Source organism: Lissotriton helveticus, chromosome 9, assembly GCF_964261635.1.
Source record: "Lissotriton helveticus chromosome 9, aLisHel1.1, whole genome shotgun sequence".
In the NCBI taxonomy this organism is placed as follows: domain Eukaryota; kingdom Metazoa; phylum Chordata; class Amphibia; order Caudata; family Salamandridae; genus Lissotriton; species Lissotriton helveticus.
The window spans coordinates 975,482,224-975,505,640 of record NC_136070.1 but is presented as its reverse complement, the minus strand read 5'-3'; the positions used below and the strand labels follow the sequence as shown (position 1 = coordinate 975,505,640).

At 48.9% G+C, this 23,417-nt stretch overlaps 1 protein-coding gene across 4 annotated transcripts in view; it reads left to right on the top strand.

Annotated features, from left to right (window-relative positions):
- Positions 1 to 23,417, top strand: part of LOC144782102 (hyaluronidase-2-like) — an 82,044-nt gene that overhangs the window by 17,288 nt on the left and 41,339 nt on the right. For 2 of the 4 annotated variants that reach the window (XR_013601105.1, XM_078661268.1), the window contains exon 2: positions 19,642 to 20,646. Coding sequence is in view for 2 of the 4 variants with exons in the window: in XM_078661268.1 (XP_078517394.1) it covers positions 19,720 to 20,646 (927 nt within the window). In the remaining 2 variants the exon portion in view is untranslated. Of the gene's footprint in view, positions 1 to 8,462; positions 8,897 to 19,641; positions 20,647 to 23,417 lie in introns of those variants that run through there. The other 2 variants (XR_013601104.1, XM_078661267.1) reach the window with 2 other exon arrangements.

Genomic DNA, 23,417 nt, shown 5'->3' with positions numbered 1-23,417 from the left:
GGGCACGCTGATTATTTACCTTGTGTACACAATCCGTTTTTCCTTGTTCGTTATCCCTAAAGATACATCGGCTGACTCCACCCACGAGTCTACACTTTATGTTTACCCGTGATTTAGCGGTTTGTCTGCATGGAGCGCATTTCAGAGCATTGGCGCTTCCAAGATTACCTGTGGGGTAACTTTGCCTTCCTGTGGCGCCACATTCAGTCCATGCCCCCCCCACACACACACCCTCACACACACACTGCTGTTTGAAGGCTGAAATACAGCAATAAACAGGGTTCAATGGGCTCCTCGTGCCTATGGGCCCCGGTGCAACTGCACCTGTTCCACCATTGAAAGCTACGTACCCGCGTTACCCCCATACGTTCCACGCTTTCCGCCAAGCAGTATGCTGTAATGTAACTTATTTCACATACTGTTATCTCAAGATGAATAAATATTCTTATACTCCAAAATCCAAAGGCATGTCATCTGCTGATGCCCAGACTATATTTCTGGTGATTGCAGGAGGCACCCTTGAATTGAATTGAATTGAATTGACCTTCAACTGGTGCCGCGGGCCATCACGGGGCATTCTATAAGGGCATAGGTTGTGACGCGCTACCTGCGCACTTTGAGGGAAGTCAGGGGGTACAGGTGGTCACCTGGCAACATTCGTCTTCACTTATGCACATAGTTCAGTGATGGCCCTGGGTGAGACCCCGCTCCGGAGTGTGAGGCCGGTGACGTGGGAGTCAGTCAGAGAGAACCCAGAGCTCCGCGTGAGGCCACAGGGAAGGAACCCATGACACTCCACTGCAGGGTGACAGGCCAAGAGAGGGGAGGAGGGACCCATCACTGCAGAGCGAAGCCAGCGCCTGCAGGGTCAGTGCTGCCCAAGGGCAGCCAAGTGTGCCCTGGGGCCTCAGCCCACGCTGGCGATACAGGCCTCCTGGCCACTGGTTGCATAGTAAGCAGATGACGTCATCGGTGTTCAGTGGCCTCTGAGCACAGGGGTCGGTAGGAAATAAGCGAGTTTTTGAAGTCTGTATGAGAGGTGCAGGTCGGGTTTCTGAGGTGAGGTTCTATGGAATTCGGTGGTCCTGCACAAAAGGGCATAGGTGCATCAGTACATCCACAGATTTATTTATTTTATTTTATTTCATGCGTTTCCCCGGATGTGTAAGAGCGCTTCACAAAAGGACCAGTTACCTCCCATTAGGACTTCCGAGTTCCCGTCGCAGGCCTCAAAGAGGACCACGGGCCTCGCGCAGCCGCCTCTTCTGAACCTCGATTGACACAAAGTGACTGTCCGTAGCCTCCAGCTTGTTCTCTCGACGTATAATTAGTCACTTTTGTGTCCCAAGTCCGTGGTCGAGCTGGAAACAAAAATGTTGAAGCCAGCTCTTAACTGCACGAGCCCACGGCTAGAACTGGACCGTGGGGTGGCTGTTACAGCCCATGGGACCGTGGGGTGGCTGTTACAGCCCATGGGACCGTGGGGTGGCTGTTACAGCCCATGGGACCGTGGGGTGGCTGTTACAGCCCATGGGACCGTGGGTGGCTTGTTACAGCCCATGGGACCGTGGGTGGCTTGTTACAGCCCATGGGACCGTGGGTGGCTTGTTACAGCCCATGGGACCGTGGGTGGCTTGTTACAGCCCATGGGACCGTGGGTGGCTTGTTGCAGCCCATGGGACCGTGGGGTAGCTGATACAGCCCATGGGACCGTGGGTGGCTTGTTACAGCCCATGGGACCGTGGGTGGCTTGTTGCAGCCCATGGGACCGTGGGGTAGCTGTTACAGCCCATGGGACCGTGGGGTGGCTGTTACAGCCCATGGGACCGTGGGTGGCTTGTTACAGCCCATGGGACCGTGGGTGGCTTGTTGCAGCCCATGGGACCGTGGGGTAGCTGATACAGCCCATGGGACCGTGGGTGGCTTGTTACAGCCCATGGGACCGTGGGTGGCTTGTTGCAGCCCATGGGACCGTGGGGTAGCTGATACAGCCCATGGGACCGTGGGTGGCTTGTTGCAGCCCATGGGACCGTGGGGTAGCTGATACAGCCCATGGGACCGTGGGTGGCTTGTTACAGCCCATGGGACCGTGGGTGGCTTGTTGCAGCCCATGGGACCGTGGGTGGCTTGTTACAGCCCATGGGACCGTGGGTGGCTTGTTGCAGCCCATGGGACCGTGGGGTAGCTGATACAGCCCATGGGACCGTGGGTGGCTTGTTACAGCCCATGGGACCGTGGGTGGCTTGTTGCAGCCCATGGGACCGTGGGTGGCTTGTTGCAGCCCATGGGACCGTGGGGTAGCTGATACAGCCCATGGGACCGTGGGTGGCTTGTTACAGCCCATGGGACCGTGGGTGGCTTGTTGCAGCCCATGGGACCGTGGGGTAGCTGTTACAGCCCATGGGACCGTGGGGTGGCTGTTACAGACCATGGGACCGTGGGGTGGCTGTTACAGCTCATGGGACCGTGGGGTGGCTGTTGTTACGGCCCTTGGGGTGGCTGTTACAGCCCATGGGACCGTGGGGTGGCTGTTGTTACGGCCCTTGGGGTGGCTGTTACAGCCCATGGGACCGTGGGTGGCTTGTTGCAGCACATGTGACTGTGGGGTGGCTGTTACAGCCCATGGGACCGTGGGGAGGCTGTTGTTATAGCCCATGGGACCGTGGGGTGGCTGTTACATCTCATGGGACCGTGGGTGGCTTGTTGCAGCCCATGGGACTGTGGGGTGGCTGTTACAGCCCATGGGACTGTGGGGTGGCTGTTACAGCCCATGGGACCGTGGGTGGCTTGTTGCAGCCCATGGGACCGTGGGGAGGCTGTTGTTATAGCCCATGGGACCGTGGGTGGCTTGTTGCAGCCCATGGGACTGTGGGGTGGCTGTTACAGCCCATGGGACCGTGGGGAGGCTGTTGTTATAGCCCATGGGACCGTGGGTGGCTTGTTGCAGCCCATGGGACTGTGGGGTGGCTTTTACAGCCCATGGGACTGTGGGGTGGCTGTTACATCTCATGGGACCGTGGGGTGGCTGTTATAGCCCATGGGACCGTGGGTGGCTTGTTGCAGCCCATGGGACTGTGGGGTGGCTGTTACAGCCCATGGGACCGTGGGGTGGCTGTTACAGCCCATGGGACCGTGGGGTGGCTGTTACTGCCCATGGGACCGTGGGTGGCTTGTTGCAGCCCATGGGACTGTGGGGTGGCTGTTACATCCCTTGGGACCGTGGGGTGGCTGTTGTTACGGCCCTTGGGGTGGCTGTTACAGCCCATGGGACCGTGGGTGGCTTGTTGCAGCCCATGGGACTGTGGGGTGGCTGTTACAGCCCATGGGACCGTGGGGTGGCTGTTACAGCCCATGGGACCGTGGGGTGGCTGTTACTGCCCATGGGACCGTGGGTGGCTTGTTGCAGCCCATGGGACTGTGGGGTGGCTGTTACATCCCTTGGGACCGTGGGGTGGCTGTTGTTACGGCCCTTGGGGTGGCTGTTACAGCCCATGGGACCGTGGGTGGCTTGTTGCAGCCCATGGGACTGTGGGGTGGCTGTTACAGCCCATGGGACTGTGGGGTGGCTGTTGTTACGGCCCTTGGGGTGGCTATTACATTCCATGGGACCGTGGATGGCTTGTTGCAGCCCATGGGACCGTGACTTGTTCCAGCCCATGGGACTGTGGGGTGGCTGTTGTTACGGCCCTTTGGACCGCGGGTGGCTGTTACAGCCCATGGGACCGCGGGTGGCTGTAACATCCCATGGGACCGTGGGGTGGCTGTTGTTACAGCTCATGGGACGGCGGGTGGATGTTACAGCTCATGGGACCGTGGGGTGGCTGTTGTTACGGCCCATGGGACCGCGGGGTGGCTGTTACAGACATGGGACCGTGGGGTGGCTGTTACAGCCCATGGGACCGTGGGGTGGCTGTTACAGCCCACGGGACCGTGGGGTGGCTGTTGTTACGGCCCTTGGGGTGGCTATTACATTCCATGGGACCGTGGATGGCTTGTTGCAGCCCATGGGACCGTGACTTGTTCCAGCCCATGGGACTGTGGGGTGGCTGTTGTTACGGCCCTTTGGACCGCGGGTGGCTGTTACAGCCCATGGGACCGCGGGTGGCTGTAACATCCCATGGGACCGTGGGGTGGCTGTTGGTACAGCTCATGGGACGGCGGGTGGATGTTACAGCTCATGGGACCGTGGGGTGGCTGTTGTTACGGCCCATGGGACCGCGGGGTGGCTGTTACAGACATGGGACCGTGGGGTGGCTGTTACAGCCCATGGGACCGTGGGGTGGCTGTTACAGCCCACGGGACCGTGGGGTGGCTGTTACATCTCACGGGACCGTGGGGTGGCTGTTGTTACAGCCATGGGACGGTGGGGTGGCTGTTACAGCCCATGGGACCGCAGGTGGCTGTTGTTACAGCCATGGGAACGTGGAGTGGCTGTTACAGCCCATGGGACCTTGGGGTGGCTGTTACATCCCATGGGACCGCAGGTGGCTGTTGTTACAGCCATGGGACCGTGGGGTGGCTGTTACAGCCCATGGGACCGCAGGTGGCTGTTGTTACAGCCATGGGACCGTGGAGTGGCTGTTACAGCCCATGGGACCGTGGGGTGGCTGTTACATCCCATGGGACCGCAGGTGGCTGTTGTTACAGCCATGGGAACGTGGAGTGGCTGTTACAGCCCATGGGACCGTGGGGTGGCTGTTACATCTCACGGGACCGTGGGGTGGCTGTTGTTACAGCCATGGGACCGTGGGGTGGCTGTTACAGCCCATGGGACCGCAGGTGGCTGTTGTTACAGCCATGGGACCGTGGGGTGGCTGTTACAGCCCATGGGACCGTGGGGTAGCTGTTACAGCCCATGGGACCGTGGGGTGGCTGTTACAGCCCATGGGACTGTGGGGTGGCTGTTGTTACGGCCCTTGGGGTGGCTATTACATTCCATGGGACCGTGGATGGCTTGTTGCAGCCCATGGGACCGTGACTTGTTACAGCCCATGGGACCTTGGGGTGGCTGTTACATACCATGGGACCGCAGGTGGCTGTTGTTACAGCCATGGGACCGTGGGGTGGCTGTTACCGCAGGTGGCTGTTGTTACAGCCATAGGATCGTGGGGTGGCTGTTACAGCCCATGGGACCGCAGGTGGCTGTTGTTACAGCCATGGGACCGTGGAGTGGCTGTTACAGCCCATGGGACCGTGGGGTGGCTGTTACATCCCATGGGACCGTAGGGTGGCTGTTGTTACAGCCATGGGACCGTGGGGTGGCTGTTACAGCCCATGGGACCGCAGGTGGCTGTTGTTACAGCCATTGGACCGTGGGGTGGCTGTTACAGCGACGGGACCGTGTAGTGGCTGTTACAGCCCATGGGACCGTGGGGTGGCTGTTACATCCCATGGGACCGCAGGTGGCTGTTGTTACAGCCATGGGATCGTGGGGTGGCTGTTTTTACAGCCATGGGACCGTGGAGTGGCTGTTACAGCCCATGGGACCGTGGGGTGGCTGTTACATCCCATGGGACCGTAGGGTGGCTGTTGTTACAGCCATGGGACCGTGGGGTGGCTGTTACAGCCCATGGGACCGCTGGTGGCTGTTGTTACAGCCATGGGACCGTGGGGTGGCTCCGTGGGGTGGCTGTTACAGCCCATGGGACCGTAGGGTGGCTGTTGTTACAGCCATGGGACCGTGGGGTGGCTGTTACAGCCCATGGGACCGTGGGGTGGCTGTTACAGCCCATGGGACCGTAGGGTGGCTGTTGTTACAGCCCATGGGACCGTGGGGTTGCTGTTACAGTCCACCCTGTTTTAAAAGAAGCCTCCCAACCTGCAGCTTTCAGGGGAAACGACAGATTGACGAAGAGGACAATCCGGCCCTGCCCAGGACTCTTAAATTCACAGACGCGTTCAGTTGAGAGGCCCCCAGACGCAGACACTTGTCCCCTGAAAGGCGCAGAGCGCCGATGGCTTTCTTATGAGCGGGCCTCTCTGAGGGCTGGACGGCGGCCAGGCGGCGGGTGGCTGCGGCGCGCCACCGCTTGGGAACGCCTTGGCAGGGGCGCCGAGGTCAGCGACCCCGGCAGGCGATTGCATTCCTGCCCTGAGAAAATGCCATTGCCACGGCTACGGGCACTGAGAGCCGGGCCCCCGCCTCTTGTTAACTCGGAGCTGGGGGAATGAAAACAGACAGGGCCTTGGCGCCCAGCCGCCGCGCGCGCCAACATAGGACCTGCTACCGACCACCTTAAGGGAAGTTTGCAGATATCCTGAATGGCTAATTTCATTGAAGACAGGCGCTCATATCTGGCCTGCGATTTCCACAGCCAAATACAGGTGGCTATATTTTCACACAGGGCTTTAAGTGGGCCGGGTCTCCTTTAAATCCTTTATAGAGTCATTTTCTCTCTGGATTTCCCTTCTCTTTTTGAAACTCAGGAGCAGCAACATTGTGGTGCTGTCACCAGGGATTTAAGTGGAAGCTTTTTCATTATTATATACAAGCCACATTTGCTGCTTATTTATCTTATGCAACTAACAACCATTGACAATGCCAATAGTCCTGACTTATTAAAGGTATGATGTCACTTGTTGTATAATATATCTGGATGCAATGACAGAAACAGCAAAATACCAATCGGGCGGCACACTATGCTAAGCACAGATTTTTAGCTTATGTGGTTTTAAGCCACACCCTTAATTACATTAACCATGCCCCTTTGAGAGACCCCCCAGTTTTTTCATCCAATTAAAGCCCTGTTCTCCCATTCCTTTCGCTGTCTCAAAATGTACAAAAAAATGTGCATGTCATCCAGTTGTGCTGCAGCTTTTATACAGCGCTTCATACCCGAATGTGGGTTATGGACCACACTTTTGGGTGGGTAGCTCCAGCACCCTCCATCGTTGGGGGCGTCTCGAAAGGCATAGTGTTGTTTTTTTTATAAGCCTGTGGATGAAGAGGCGAGGAGGTGTGTGAGTGCCAAAAGATGTGCTATTTTGTTGGTGGGTGCACCTAACCGTGTAAGTGAGGAGATGAGAGAGAGACGAGGCAAATATAATTAAAGTTAGGACAAAAACACATGGGCCGGTACCATAAACAGATCCAGCCTTGCCCAAGAGGCGGTGTGGTGGTGTCTGCGTGCACCTCAAAAAAGTGGAAAATCAGAGGAGGCCCAGTGATCCAAATGGCAATATGGGCAAGGCAGAGAAGCTGTCCAATGAGTAAAATAATGAAATGGGGAATAATGGGTGCTGGTGACATGAGCAGTAGCTTCTTTTTCAAAGGCCGGGATACTTCCTACTTCTGTACAAATACATCTGATGAAGGAGGAAGGAAGTGAAAGAGCAAACAAGGTCAATGTGAGGCGAAGTTGTACACTCTTAGAAAGACCCCAAAATCCACCTATTCCTGGTAGTTAGAAGGGAGTAAGCATTTTGAGCATGAGTCGTGTCCCCTGGCCCTAACGGTGGACAAGCACCAGCTAACCTACCTACTCAGCTCCTGAGACTGCGGCAAAACATGTACCCAAGACATTTGAATTGCTATTGGACCCAACAATATAGTGAAGTGGAACTTCAGCTATCCTAAGAGCGCGCGCCTCCAGAGCACGCAGAAGCGGGTTGAAAATTGATGCAGCTATTTTCTACGTGTCCCAACAACCTGGATGCCCAGACTCAAAGCTTGAACAGTAGAATAATCCCGGTTTAAAAACCACCAGACTTTCATGTAACGAGTACAATGGAAAGTTTTTTTGCTGCATTTTAAATTGAGTATAACAAGAGTGGCGCAAAGTTGATAAAACATGCCTTTTAATAGGCTATTGCTAATTCTTAAAAACGCATGAGAATATAATTGTATGCACAACTGAAGTATATGAAAGTTGAGTTTCTATACTGAGAGATCATGTCGATTCGATTTTGCATTTGGCCTATAGTTTAAATGAATTCTTACGCTAAGGTTGCCTCACAGTGCAGATGGGGCAACGGGGCTGGAAAGATGGAGCCAGATAGAGGAAAACATGGTGCTGGGGCGCTCCTCCTCAAAACTAGCATCTCACTAGACCAAGCACTAATGCACCACAATGTGAGTACTAAAAACATCCTCCAAAAGTTAGGGGCTTTGTGCACCACGCTGAAGCAAGCGCCCGGTCAGGAGGCCAGGCTAACACAACCCTCTCCGGTCTGGATGTCTATAATTCTAGTGTATGAGAATTCTCCCAAGCAAGGCCCTGAACAGCCAGCCGGGCCGGGCTCCGGTCCCGTACCAGTCTGTACAGTCATATGCAAGACAGAGGCGGGTGGGAGGGGCAGGGGCCGAGTGGTTTACTCCCAGGCCAAGCCTCAGCTCGTGCTCCCGCTCTCCCTCCCCCATTCTCCCAGCCCCTTCCTCTCTCAGCTCTCCCTCCCAGCGCCTGTCCCCCTCTCCCAGATTTCTTTTGTTCTTCCTGATTTCACACACTGCCCGCCGCTGCTCCCGTCAGTCCGCGCAGAGGAGAGTGCGTGTCCCTTTAAACCGCGGGCAGAGATTGCTTAAAAGTCACCGCGGGCTGTACCAAGTACGTCCTTTGTAGGGGGGAGGCGGCGTTCTGCCGCCTTCAATCTCGTCATTCTGCGTCCGAGCTGTCGCGTACATTTCAGGACTCACTCTGCCTGCAACCCTTGGGAGTGGAAGCAGCTGATGAGGCCTCAGTGGTTCGTGAAGAATAGGGTTTTCCCTGACAAAAGAGGATCGTCACCCCCCCTTCTCCACAGGTGCCTGCGCCCAGCCAGCCGCGGAGTTTGCTTTAAAGGAGCAGCCAGGCGGGCAGGAGCTGGCTTGGCAGCGTGTGTTTCACCCTTGGAGGAGCCTGGCGCCTCTGCTGGCTGCCCGCACCGGGCACCGTGGGTATGAGGATGAGCCCCAAGCCAGGTGAGTCCCAGGCAGGTCGGGTAAGTTACGTACCTTGTGCAATGTTCATCCGGCGAGGGCAGTCAGCCTTTAAGACAGGAGAGCAGTGAGTGTGAGGTGAGCAGTGTTAAAGGTACATTGGTATGGACGAGAGCAGCGAAGCACTCTCCTTCAACAGGTCACGGGCAGCAGATTATTCTCAGCATTAATCCTGGAAAGATGCAGTGCTGGGAAACAACACTCCCTTATTCCCTAGCATGTGTCGACAGGCAGAGAAATATTCCATGCATATGAATTTAGCGAGGAAGCACCAGCCTTGCTCCAGGTCTCTTTGTGGGTATTTCAGCCACGTTCAAGGAGGCTCAAGTGCTTGTGAAACACCATCTCAAACTCTCAGTACCTCAATCCTGGTTTCGTTCTCCGCCCCCACCAGCCCCCAACCAACCCCCCCCCCCCCCAAGTCCTTAGACCTCCTGGGTTTCCTTAAATGTCCGTGTTGGTCTAAAGGGGCTGAGCAGCGCGATTTCCAGGCTAGGTCTCAACACTAAACAGCACATCTCCTGGCAAAGCTGCTTTTGTAATCCATTTGTTTTGCTAGTGGAAGAATGTTGGTTATGAAAAGGCATGTTTTTGTCGTAGTGGAGAGCAGGCAGAAGCAGGCTGTGTCCTTGGCCTTGCCATGCCGTGTAGTGGTGCTTCCCTTCTTCACTTACTTGCCTGCAGGAGCTCAGTGCTGTGAAATGTGTTCTTCTCGCTAAACTTCCCGCAGCTCGCATGATTCAAAAGAAGAGTACACACTTCTTCTTCAACCAGTGAATTCCAAAAGACAGCATGCACTGGGGCATGGACATATGTTCTTGCCAAATGAAACGTCCTACCATGGTAATTGGCTAGATAGAGGGCCACTGGTCGGAGCCGGCTTTCGGGCGGTGCGACCGGTGCAGCCGCACCTGGCACTGGCCTTCCTTGAGTGGGGGTTGCATTTGTTTTTAAATTAACCTATGGGTTTAAAAGGATGCTCTGCAGAGCTCTTTGTGTGTAGAGCAGTTTTCGGGTATCAATAAAAATGTCAGGATAACTCTGGTGGTTAATGTTCCTGCTGGGGAGAGATCTTTTGTCTAGTGGCAGTTTTGATTCATCATAAAGTAGTGCAGAGGGTTGAGGTGCCTGCTCCAAATAAAGAACGTGTACCATGCAGATCAAAGAACCGTAAGTGAAATATGAGTAGCGCTATAAAAAGTTAAATGTATGTCAGAGAGGGGCTATGGAGAGATGAGAGGCACTGTTGGAGGGTGGTAATGAGGGAGTTTGTGAAGGAAAAGGTCACTGGGCGGTGCCAAAAAAGATTGGCGCACCAGGCGCTACCAGCTCTGACGCTGCTAAAATGGGCTGCAAGAAAACGCAAATTAGGCGGCATAATGTAGCTAATTTTGAAGCACTATTCACTATTTTGGTAGTTGTACAGGCTAATCCTGTATGGGCAAGTGTGCCAGTTTATTAGTATCAGTGTAACACCTAAATACAGCAATCAGCAGGTGAAAAGTGATGTGTGTGACAAAAGGCCTGTCACTGGGCTCCAATGTGTGGTAGCCTTTTCATTAATTTTTGATATGTTTGAGCTAGAAAATGTTTTTTGGTTAAAAACTGCAAATTATGCAAAAGGAGATGGATTATGTGACAAATGTAGCAAATTCGTAATTATGTAGAAAACGCTGCAGAATTCCAGTGGCCTTCCATATGTGTAACAGAGTTGTAGAATCTTGCATTCTATATATTGTATTGTAATTGCATTTATATAGCGCTTACTACCCCTGACGAGGCGTTGAATCGTCTTTTCGGCGAGTATATGTGGACTTATAGAGACTGTCAGTAGGCCTTTGGGCCAGGGCCCAGTTTTTGGTAAACTAAGTATACAGTAAAGTACTTAAAATTAGCAGAGTCTGTTTATTAAGATATTATCTAAATGCACTGAGTTTGTAAGAACAATCAAACAGTCTGTGCTTGGGGCTATGTTGAGATGTTCTTTGTATATGGTTAGACTCTCTGTTGACTTTTCTTGAAAAGAAAGTCTTGAAATGACATACTTAAATATTGGAAGTCATTCCGTTTTTTGGTTCACTAAATACTTCCATGCCTAAGGCGTTGAACCTGCTGCATTCCACCTCTAAAACCAAATGGATATCCATAGGTGGGAGATATGCCCGGCAAAGTTATGAGGATCTACATTTTTATGAAATTGGAAGTTGTGAGTCAAAACCTGGGAATGGTAGGAAGAACTCGGGAGAGATATGAAATCATTAAAAACAACTTTTATATGCCAGTTTATGAATAGTTGCGAGTTGTTAAATCTGAAAATTATGTTTTAGGTACAATTTAATCTGTGAAAGCCTTTGGCTTCCTCGCTCTTTTTTTAGAAGGTATTTCGGTTTTCTGGACTAAAAAGGAGTTTACTGAAGCTTTGGTTATGGCCTTGTAAAAGGTCATTTGTAGACACTTTAAAGAGATGTTCGTACCCTGCCAGGTCTGTATGAGAGGTTTTCCATATACTCTGGCAGTGTAAGAGATGGTTCCACAAAAAGTCTTCCATACACATCATCTCTAGGGATGTTAATATGTTGGCTATGCTCTTGTAATGTGCCTTCTTGGGCTGTGCAATATCTAGATCATAGATGTGGAGATGGATGAACTCCTGCAACCTCTTGGGCTGTGAAGAGAATTATAAAAAGGTCTTCTAAAGATTAGAGATGTTGTACAATATCTATGATCTTATAAAGGACTTGTAGAGATTAAGGACCTATGGAGAGATCGTCTAATTATAAGCCTTGTTTAAGCAGTATGGCTTTGTAGAGGTCTTCTCATAACAGACACTGCTGTAGAGGGATATTCATATCTTGTCTGTGGTCTCATAAAATGACTCGAAAGATGTTAGCCCTTTAGAGGGAAATTCAATTGTATGACTTTTGTATATACTTCAGCTCTGGAAAGAATTATCATAGGATTTCTGTGGAACCTGAGACCACTGAGACACTTTGTGCTTTGACTGTAGTCTTACAACATGACTTGTGTGGTTACGGAGGCTGTGGAGGGATGACCACCCTTGAGCAAGGTCTTATAACTTGATTTGAGTGGACTCTGGGGGCCTTGGTAGAGATGCTCACATAAGAAGACTTGAAAGGATGTTGGATAACAAGAGTACTACAGATGCTCGAGCTGTGGAAGGATTTTCTTATATGGGTAGGTTGACCATCTCCCCCAGGCCATTATAGACACCATCTCTGTCATTAACTTTTTTATCTACAAATATGTTTTTCTTGTATTTTTGTCAGTTAGTTTAATGCAAGCAAAAGTAGCCTCAACATCCTGGATGCATTAAGTTAGGACTTGACAGTTCAGGCCTGAAACCAGTGTCTGCAATGAACTGGAGGGAGGTAGGCGCCATATATGGGTAACATTCTTGCTACAGGAATTACCATCATACAGCTGAATGTAGTGTATCAAGAGGAAATTGCTCTTATGGCTGTAGTGCTCTATTGAAATGTATTCTAACATACTTCTCAGTGTATGGTGGGTAAAAGCAAATGGAGAAAATGATTCACTCTGATAAGTAAATACAAACTACAGTTAAATGTTACACACCACAGTGCCCTCTTGAAGTCAGTTGACTTCTAGGGTCTGCTGTTATGCTCTGTTATTATGAACTTGTAAGCCATGCCTCGTGCATGGCACCTCTTCTGGTAACTGGATGGAAGAGAAGGCATTCTACAGAAGCCACTGTAAGCTGCCTAAATCGACCTTATGGACTTATGCCTCGTAACTTGTATCTGCTCCCTCCATCTCAAACGTCCAATGGGCTTATGCCGCCTGAAAATCTATTTTTGGTTGATTTTCGTTGCAGATGGCTCTTTATACTTAATGAAAGCAAAAGGACACGGTGGGTCTCTGCAGAGGACTTCTGCCAGAGCCCTGCATTTTAGCCACAAACTAATGAATTCCAAACCTGGATCTGTTTTCTCGTTTGCCCCCTTCTGTGTATTTTTTGCTGGAGGTCTGGAACACATTTGGCTGTTAAACTTTTCTCCTGAGCTAGTGTGATACTTTCTACGGCTTCCTGTAGGGAGTTGAGGTATTTGCAGTAAATTTAGTGTTGGCGTCGGCACATCGCGATGCTGCACTCTCCATCGGTTGCCCAGTCGAGTTGTCTGTATATTTTTTAATATCCGCTTTAAAGTTGTATTTGCATTTTCTCTAATTGGAGAGGTTAGATGCCAACTCGACCCCTGGGAAGAGCGTTACATGAAATTAAAAAGTGGTGTTGGCCAAAACGTAGGTGTGGGCAAGCCCCTGGAGGGTCGAGCTTGCTGATTGGCTCTGTCTGGCTCCACTCGAGTCCCCTAGAAGCTGTGTGCCAAATATGGACAGTGGGCCAGTGACTGACTTCAAAGCACATGTAGCGGCAAAGAGGTGAGACAAAGTAGCAGATGATGGATAAGGGTTCGAAAGAGGAGGACAGAGGGGGTGACGGTCACGTGAGGGAGAAAGGACACAAAATAGGAGATAGAAAGTGGACTAAAATTGGAAGGTGGAGGAAAAGGACAGGGGGATTATAGCCATGCCATGGAAGAGGGGTAAGACTGCTACAGGCTGCTATGAAATGCAACTAGAGCTGGACACAATGCAATATTGTAAGATGACACTGATTAGCTGCACAGTGGCCTATCAAGGGTGCCAGTCTGTCACAGCATGCTCATATCTACCAATGGGTTAATCAGCTGCTGCACCCCCGCACCTCCTTCTCACAGAAGGACTATACCACTCACTGGCGTGTCGCAATGTGACAATGGTTTTGCTGTATCGGCTCCTGCCCTGGCTCTTAGAGCCAAGCCAGAACTCTGGTTCTGCTCTCCCAACTCTACTAAAAGGTCAAGACTGGATTTTAAAATCATCAATGTTTTGGGTTGTGTGACTTGTGATTTTACTTTTAATAAATGCAGTGAGGGGACTACAAGTCCCAGCACCCAGTGGATGGATAAAAGTCCAGGGCGATATTCAGGGTCACTGAAATTATACAACTCTGTGGCTGCGATGTTTTCCGCATATATATAGATTTGCCACATTTGGCACATAAATCATCGTCTGCTCGGTATTCGTCAGATTTATACAAAACATTTTTTGGTTCTAGCGCAAATGGATCAAAATGTATGAAAAGTGCGGAGTCTGGAGTTGCTGAGCAGTGCAACGCCCTATGCAAAGGTTGACTGATCATCTTTTAGTTGCTTATTACTGTGTTTGTATCATAACTGGTACTAATGAGGTGAAAAATTTGCGCACTTGTTGAGATGAGGAAAACATTGACAACATTATGAGGTAATACCATCACAAAATGTGCCGCATTAGGTCGCATTATTTGCCTTTTCTTGCAGTAAAATTTAGTCAACCCTGCCGCATAATTTGGCCCTTCCGTGCCGCATAATTCCAGCAGCATTGACTATATTACATAACTACTAAGTACAGTGTCACACTATCCCAGTAGGCTACAGATGGGGTATTTCGACTTGTTTTCACCCTCTCACGGTCACGCGCTATTGAGAATTCGGTTTGCCCTGTTTTCTGCTGACACATTGCATTTTTTCATTCAAATTGCATTAACAGGTCCCTCCCAAGAGTAGCCTAGTTTCCAGTAGGCTGCAATGTGACCAAGGTAGATCTTTTATCGCCGCGGCCCTCGCCAGGCCTTCTCGTCTTTCACAGCTGTTGCTGTCAGCGCCCAGCGAAATGTAGCACCAGCGAGCTGACCTACAGCTAATGTTTTCAAGCAAGCCATGGCAGGCAGGGTTTTATGACAAAACTAACATAACCAATACCTTTCGGACCTCAGTCGCTCCTGTATTTTTTATTTTTTTGTACTTGTGGGCTTTTAAGAAGCTAGAAGTGGTGTATTTCACGGAAGCCATTTGCATTTAGCTTTATGGTCTTTTCTGGGATCTGTTCTAGGTTGTATTGTATTGAAACATTTATATAGCGCTTACTACCGCTATGTGGGGCGCTGAAGCGCTTGCCTATCTGGGTAGCATGCTACACTGTGTAGGATTGTGTGATTGGAAGGACGTTGTCTTTGATTTGATCCTATGTGGGAAGTGTTTCTATGCCGTGGGAGATGCCACCACCACGGTGCTGTTATCCTGTTATGGGACGCAGCGCTTAGCAGTGTGGTGGATGATGACGTGTGAGAGACCGATCGCCTTGCAGAAACTAGGACGCCACAGTGGGGCACAAATGGATTAACTTGAAATGAGGTCACTACACATTAAATATTTACAGTTTGGGACACTAAGGTGATGTATAATACGCCCAGAATCACACAATTGGTATTGTCAAGCTGGGATCGGATCCCAGGCTTCTTGGTACCATGGTCACTTTTACCACTAGACCATTTCTTTAAAAACTGTGCTATGGTTGCTGTTTATCTGCAAGTTCGGGTATTTACACAAAATGTAAAGGCCTTTGAGAAAATAATAGAGGAACCTCTGCAAGTTTGTGTCCACTCTAGAATGGTTTATAGTCGGGATCCAGGAGATGGGTAGCTGGTCAGATGGCATGCTTCACGGTCCAGCAGACGTGGGCAGTTTCAGTGAGATGATCATCTAGCTACAGAGCGCCATGAGGTGATTAGCGTCTAGGAGCTCCCTGGTTTAGATAGAAGGCTTTGCGGAGGGCTTAGAACAGGTGTTTTTAATTTCCTTATGACAGTCCGGTGGCAGTATTTTGCTTGTAAGTTACAAGGAGGAGTGTCCCACAGTGGAAAGTCCTGGACTGCAAAATTTCCTTCTCCTTTGATGTTGCAGCAGATTTTTGGAATGTGTAGAAGGTTTGGGTTTGCAGCGGGTGCCTCTTGGGAATATTACTTTATACTGTTGATGGGAATTCAAAACCAGCCTACTCATCTTCCAATTGAAAATAAGTAATTTTTTTTTCATGCTATTGCTCATCGTAACTGGTTCCAGATTTTAGGCAGCATGCTTATCCCGCATCTTCATCTCATTAGACAAAATTATTGGAGTTATCGCAAATCTTTTCTCACTCTGCAGTAGGGAAAACATTAAGGACTGGTGATAATTATCCAATAGTCAGTTGTAAAAATCTAAGAGCAGTTTCACATGCAGCGCAGCTACAGGGGAGCAAAGCTACAAACAAGACGAAAGATGCAACACCCACAGAAATAGGAAATATGTTGAACACCCAGACTTATGGACAAAGACTTTCAAAACCAAAATCAAAATATGGAAAGACGTAGGACACCCACTCAGAATCCGGGTGGGGCGAGCATGGCACATTCAATAAAGCAAGGGAAAGCCATGGCACAGAAACCAAAATGCAGGCAAAACGCATAAGGAGAAAAGGGAAAGCTATGGTAGATCTAGAGAAGCAGACCATAAAGAAAGGATAGACCCACAGAACCACAGACTGAAGTATGAGGTAAAGGTGTAGTGAATCTAAAGATCTTGGCAGGCCCAGATAGATTCTGAGAAAGCCTTATTTGTGGTTGATGGTAATACCAAGGCACACAGGGAAAGACAGCAAAGCATGTCATTCATGTACACCATGGAGTAGCCACAAATAGGGAAAATGTTTGAACTTTCAGTCTTGCAGTTGTTGTGCAGTTGAAAAAGGTACATCACAGTCCGAAAGGCAGGGAAGACAAAGCAAACTTCCCAACTCGCCCTATTTTAAATGGAGCTTTTCTATTTTTTTACGGGTTTCTTTAAAAATCATGAATTCCTCCTATGGATGTCTAAGGGACATTCAGAAATTGTCCCAACTGGAGATTTCACTTTTCAACACGACCCACTGAGCAATGCTGCACTGGGGGCAATGTTATGAGGCTGTCCTCAAATAGTAGGGAAAAGAGGTAGTGCTGTCTTACTGGATTAAGGGCCATATGTATCAAGCTAATTAGCATTCGCAAAGGCCGAAATTCTGCGAATTTCGGCCTTTGCGAATGCTAATTAGACAAATGGTATGTATCAAACAAGTTTGATGCAAAATAAGGAATAGCAAAATTTGCTATTCCTTATTTTGCGATTGCACTTAAGGAATTGCAAATTTTGCGATTCCTTAAATGCAATGTATCAAACAAAAAATATGCAAAAAATGCCATTGAGGATTCTCAAATTACCACCAACTTCTAGTTGGTGGTAATTTGCGAATTCTTTTCAAAAAGCTTTTTTACAAAAAAACACAGGTGCCATATGACGCCCATACATGCCCTTAGGGCATGTATGTGCGCCATATGCCCCCAAATGTCTTTTTCAGGGGTGCAGCAGGGTGTTCTTGAGACACCCCTGCACCATTGAAAAAATTCCTAATTTGCGATTAGCTAATTGCTAATGCAAATTGCACTTTCATTCCTATGGGCCTCCTGGCCCATGGAAATGAATGGGCAATTTGCGATTAGCAAATTGCTAATCGCAAATTAGGAATGCTAAGGAATCGCTATTGAAAAGCGATTTTGTACATACATACCATTTTGCATTTCCTAAATAGCGATTCCTTAAAATTTGCTATTTAGGAAATGCAAAATAGTTTGATGATACATATGGCGGTTAGTCGGCCCAGCATTGAGAAGGGCTGTACGTTTTAAGCAGACAGCAAAGATGCAAACCTAACTTTTAAAAGGTAGGACTCTGCACCTTGTGTGGAAGTGGTGGTCTCATCAGCACAGGCCAAAAAAGAGATGTGTACAGACAGGAAGTTGCAGTAGTTCCATACTTAGTTGGTACTATAAAGTACTGTGAGAAACTAGGTTGGCTAGTAAATGTAAACGCATAGAATGTAGCCACAAAAGTCATTCTAATTACACAACGAGGGCCCCCAAGAAGGTTAAAATTTGATGCAGTGGAAGTAGCATTACTGGTAGCCCTTACTGCCATATTCGGAAACTGTTTGGAAAAATACATCTCAGGTGGTAAACTTATTACTGCTAGTCATTTATGCACCTTTATTTTGGAAATAGAAAGTTTATGGCGACATTTAACAAAGTTACTGGGATTTGCGTAATATTACAGTTGCACACCCACCAGTAATTTTTGTAACTCGTGTAATGCTGTGAAGCAGAAACCATGTGCGGAAACCCAGCAGTTCTTCCACATTACATGCAGATTTAAATTACCCCCTAGCAGAAGGTGAGGGGAAGCATTGAGCACTAGAAGAGAATAAGCCTCCAAACGGGAAGGTGAAAGAACCTATGAGAGAAATGTGGAGGCCTGTTAGTGTTGGGTGTACAAATGGCAAAAGGCTTGAGATGGAAAAGTCAAGGGGTCTGATCAGATCGGCAGCCCTCTAGAGGGGTAGGAGGGTTTAAAATCTTGGATGTCTGTTTGATTTGGGGGACCTGAACTGCGAGAAAGGTTTGTGGGGGATTGGTGGATTCTGACCTGTCAGTTGTTGGTTCCTGACCTTAAAGACAACCATCAAACATATATACTGAAGCTAATAGTTTTTGATAGGGCAGGATGTATTTTTAATTGATATCTCCTGGAAAAAATTCCAATAATTCACATGAGGTGTTTAGACATTTATTCGCACTCTGGTAATCAGAGTGAGTGAGATGAGTGACCAGCCAACACGTGTTTCACCCCTACATGGCCATCGGGCCTGGGGCTTCCTCAGGGCGTTATGGAAAATAATGCAATTCCGTCAGCGTCGTCTAGATATCGGGTGTCTAATTCAATCTAGAATCTCGGCGTAATGCCCGGCTGGAAAATCCGTTCTTGTGTCTTCTCCGCGGAGAAGACACAAGAACGGATTTTCCAGCCGGGCATTACGCCGGGTGGCCATGTAGGGGTGAAACACGTGTTGGCTGTTCACTCATCTCACTCACTCTGATTACCAGAGTGCGAATAAATACCTAAACACCTCATGTGAATTATTGGATTTTTTTCCAGGAGATATCAATTAAAAATACATCCTGCCCTAGCAAAAACTATTTGCTTCTTACTCACTTTAGGGGGTTAGGGGTTGCACCCCCCTGTCTAGGGCAAGATCACAAGAAGAAACCTAAAGCTCATGTCATTGGCGAGTAAGGGATTTGAACCTTCTCACCCCAACAACTCTTGAAGCCATATAGACTGAAGCTATTGGTGAACAGGTACAGAGTTTCACTCATTGAGTTGGAGTCATATAATTTAGAACCTAAGGGGTTGTGGACAAGGGAGGTGTGCATATGGTGAAGGAAAACTTAAGGAGATGTATTGGAGTCTGACCTAAGACTTGGCAATTATAGAGAAACTCTGAGAGGTCTATGGTGCCTATGATAGTGTGAGACCACCAGACCTGTGAGGAAATGCTAAGACTGAAATGGAACGGTGTGACACATGAGCTGTAAGATGACTCTGAGAAATAGATCTTGGAAGGGAATGATATCTGACCTGTGAGGCAACCCTTAGCAGACGTGGTTGGTGGGATGGTGTTTGACCATCCTGAAGAGAAATAGAGTGGGAAGTGTCTGACAAGAGAGCTGAGTCCTACGATAAGTGGAAGGGAAGGCATGTATGGTTAGGTAGAACGACTAGTGGGGGAAATGAAGGATGCCTACCCTGTGGATACAATTAAAAGGGTCAAGTTGATGAATGGTTCATTTGTCTTTCTTGTTCGATACCACCAGTGTCGATCTAGACAGTGCGTCTGACTTGTGCCTAGACCTGAAGAAGATGGGGACGCAATTACATTGATTGTCATTTTGTAACCATTTGGTTTCCTTTATCCCACAGCTCCTGATCTCCATCAATGACCTGAGGTCTGTCTTGCTCTACACCTGCACTTACCTGCTCAGACTGGAGAGACAGAGAATGCCCGGCGGGCCAACTCTGGTGCTACCATGGTTCCTCCTGTTTGCTCTTGCCAGTGGCCAGATGGAGGATGAGAAGCCTACAGCCCGCCCAATTTTCACCCGCCGGCCGTTCATTGTGGCTTGGAATGCCCCCACCCAGGACTGTCGGCCACGTTTCAAGGTGCAGCTGGACTTTAGCCTTTTTGACTTGCAGGCCTCCCCCAATGAGGGCTTTGTGGACCAGAACCTCACCATCTTCTACCGGGAGCGGCTGGGCCGCTACCCATACTACTCTGCGCAGCTGGAGCCCATTAACGGTGGTGTGCCTCAGAACAGCAGTCTCATGGAGCACCTCGACGAACTCCAGAATGGCATTGACCAGTACATCCGCTCCTTGGACAAAGAAGGGTTGGCCGTCATCGACTGGGAGGATTGGCGGCCCAACTGGGTACGCAACTGGCAGACCAAAGATATATATCGTAAGGCCTCACGCCAGCTAGTGCGTGAGCGGAACCCTTCCTGGAGAGATGAGCAGGTGGAAAAGCAGGCCATATATGAATTTGAGACAGCAGCTCAGGAATTCATGGTAAATACTCTGAGGAAGGCCAAAAACTACCGCCCTCGGCAACTGTGGGGCTACTACCTCTTTCCAGACTGTTACAATCACGACTACAGTAATAACGCTGAGAGCTACACGGGGCGATGCCCTGACGTGGAGGAGAGTAGAAATGACAAGCTAGCCTGGCTGTGGAGGGAGAGCACAGCCCTTTACCCCTCCATCTACCTTGAGCGAAGCTTGGCCTCCTCAGAGAATGGGCGCAAATTTGTGCGTGCCCGTGTAAATGAGGCCATGAGAATCGCCAAGAAGCACCACCAGGACTACTCCCTTCCTGTGTTTGTGTATACGCGTCCCACCTACAACCGTGAACTAGAACTGCTGAGTGAGGTAAGGAGGCACAAGGCCCTGGTTTGATTAGGATTCGATGGCAGGACATTGGTAGTGCTCATTTGACTTTGCATGTTCTGTTACAGTGTACATCAAGGCAAGGCACAACAGCACACAGCACTACAAATACTTTAAATAATGTGAAAACAAACTAAAAGGTGACTGGGTGCTGGTAGTATGTGGTTTGTACCGTTGCATATTCAGTAGGTGCAGGCCGAGGGCTTTGTTTGTTTTTCTTGCATGATTTTTATTGATGTGGGACCGGGTTATGTTTTTCTCCTGTAGTTGTCGATTGGGAGTTGGGGGGGTGGCGGATTGCTGTATGCTTGGGCTGAATGGGTGATGTTGTTGGGGCTGGTGGTTTGTTGTAGGTGTGGTATCTATGGGTGTTGACCAGAGTGCTGCTGTATGTCTGCTGTTGGTCTGGATAATGTGGGTTTGACAAATGGCCGTGTGTTTTTTAAAAAATAATTAGCATCTTGGAATTCTGCTGAGCAGTCCTTGACCTTTTACCTCTGCTGTAAGTTTGTAATCAAACAGTGTAGATCTGGTGGTTGAGTGTTTAGTGTTGTATGGAAGTAACCTAAGGGGCTGTAGATTTTCTGTATGTCTCTAATTCATAGAAGATTTGAAAGCTGTCTTAATTTACAGAACATGTGATTGAATCCTTGTAAGGACAATTCAGCCTTACCTCTTTGATTAAATGTAATGCTGCAGGGGCGTAACCCATGCCATTGCAGCCGGTACAGTTAAAAAGGGGATGGGGTGGGGGCATCCTTCAAGGGTCCTTAATTCAGCCTAAGCCAATGAATATGAGGGGCTCCTCCTCAGTCCCGCATGGTTTCTAAGTGACCCCAGACTTCATCATGTAAGCAGAAGACTTATTAGGTACAAGTTCAAGGTGTTCTTTATCCGGCGCACAAGGCATAGGCTCCTAACTCTGAGTGACTTCCAGCTGAAGGAAGTTCGAATGTGTTAAGACAAGTCTCTACTCTGCGACCGAGCCGATTTTTTTTTGTGGGTCGATAGTTACAGCAATAAGTAAAAATGCCTTTAAATGCCTTATTTATCTTGTCACATTTGCAGCGCTTCAAAGGCAGAGGTCAAATGTCAGCCTATGGCTTCTGCTGCTAATGTGTTTTTGAACATGAAGACTGGTGTTTTAAATACTCCTCTCACTTTGCTCTCAGAGAAAGAAAAGTTAACTGAATTATGTGACAATCTTGTTGGGGTACATAAAGTGTGAAAGGAAAGGCTGTATAAAGTCATTGGTTCGTATCACACAACAAAATGTAAATACGTTCAAGTCAAAACTGTACATTCCTGGAGCGATGCAATGCTCCTGAGGCGCAGTGGAAGGTCTTTCTAGGCTGTAGCCACTAGGTGAGAGAAAGTTCGCCCTTCATTGTTGGATTGGTGGATCCAGGGGGTGTCTGTGCTGAAAAGGGAGGCTGATCGCACAGGAGTCTGATTGGTTGGGGAAGGTCATTCCTTTGATTGGTGGAAGGCCTGCTGGCACTGCTTCATGCAGGGCTTTGTATGCGTGGGTCAGCATATTTGACTTGCATCTCTTCTGGATTGGGAGCCAGTGTAGCTTTTTGAAGTGCTGGGTGATGTGAGTCCTATGGAAAGGTCACGGATGAGTCTTGCCGCTGCGCTTTGTATTGTCTGTAGTCTCTTCAGGAGACATGCAGTGATTCCTATGTAAAGAGTGTTACCATAGTCCAGCCTGCTGGTGACAAGGGCTTTAGTGACAGTCCTTCTGTTATTGATTGGGAGCCATTAAGCTGTCCAGTGTATCAAAGGCTACTGATAGATCTAGAAAAGTAGGCATGGCTTAAAGATAGTTTTGATGGGCTGTAGTCATACAGTTGGAGACAAGAGAGAGCACAGTTGTGGTGAAGTGAATCGGACTGAATTCAGACTGGAGTGTGTCAAGTGATGGCGTGGCATGGTTAAAGTGCTGTGTATTCGATTGAGACCTGTTGCTGTGGTGATAGCCTCATGCTCCGTCCAGCGGCCTGTGAAGAGGAACAGGAGAGAGAGGGTGTTCAGGTGGTTGGTTTTGAAATAAACCTTCCAGCAGATAGATTGGGCACCGCATTAATAATCCGAGCAAGATCTGGGTAGGGTGTCAAATTTTGTGTCTTTATAACCTTTTATATTGCAGGGTTTGTTGAGTGTTCCTGGAGGGGCAGTGCGAGCGTCCGGTTTTAGGAAGTAAACAGTTTCCTAAAGCAATTTATGATTTAAGCCTTAACCACTTTTCACACCACCAAATGCAACTACCCCAATGAAAGTCTTAGGTGTGAGATTGAGCAATCACCTTTTTTTTCACACCAATCCTTTGAGGCGAAGATTTCAGATTTTGGCTTCAGTGGTTTAAGTATGGTGATGCATCCTTCCTGATGTAGACTTAATTTGCTGGATCTGTATCTTTAAACCCCAAAGGGCACTACTTCAAATCCCGGGTGAGTAGATTGTTAACAGAGGTTAGATAGGTGATAAAGGCGGGTGATGATCCTGAATGCATTGTTTGCAGAGCCTTAGGAGTGGGGCACTGTTACTGGGGTAGATTGTCATGGGATGGAAGGCAGTGCCTCCACTAGGAGTCCTACTTTGACAGTTTAAAGAAGGTTTGTGAAGTCCTTTTACAATGAGCAATTTATAGTGGGGAGGGTTATTATATTAGGGGATTGGAAGACAGGGGGCATGAAATTCGACTACCAGCCAATATTACCAGTGTTGGTGAGTTGCTGAGGTATGTTTAG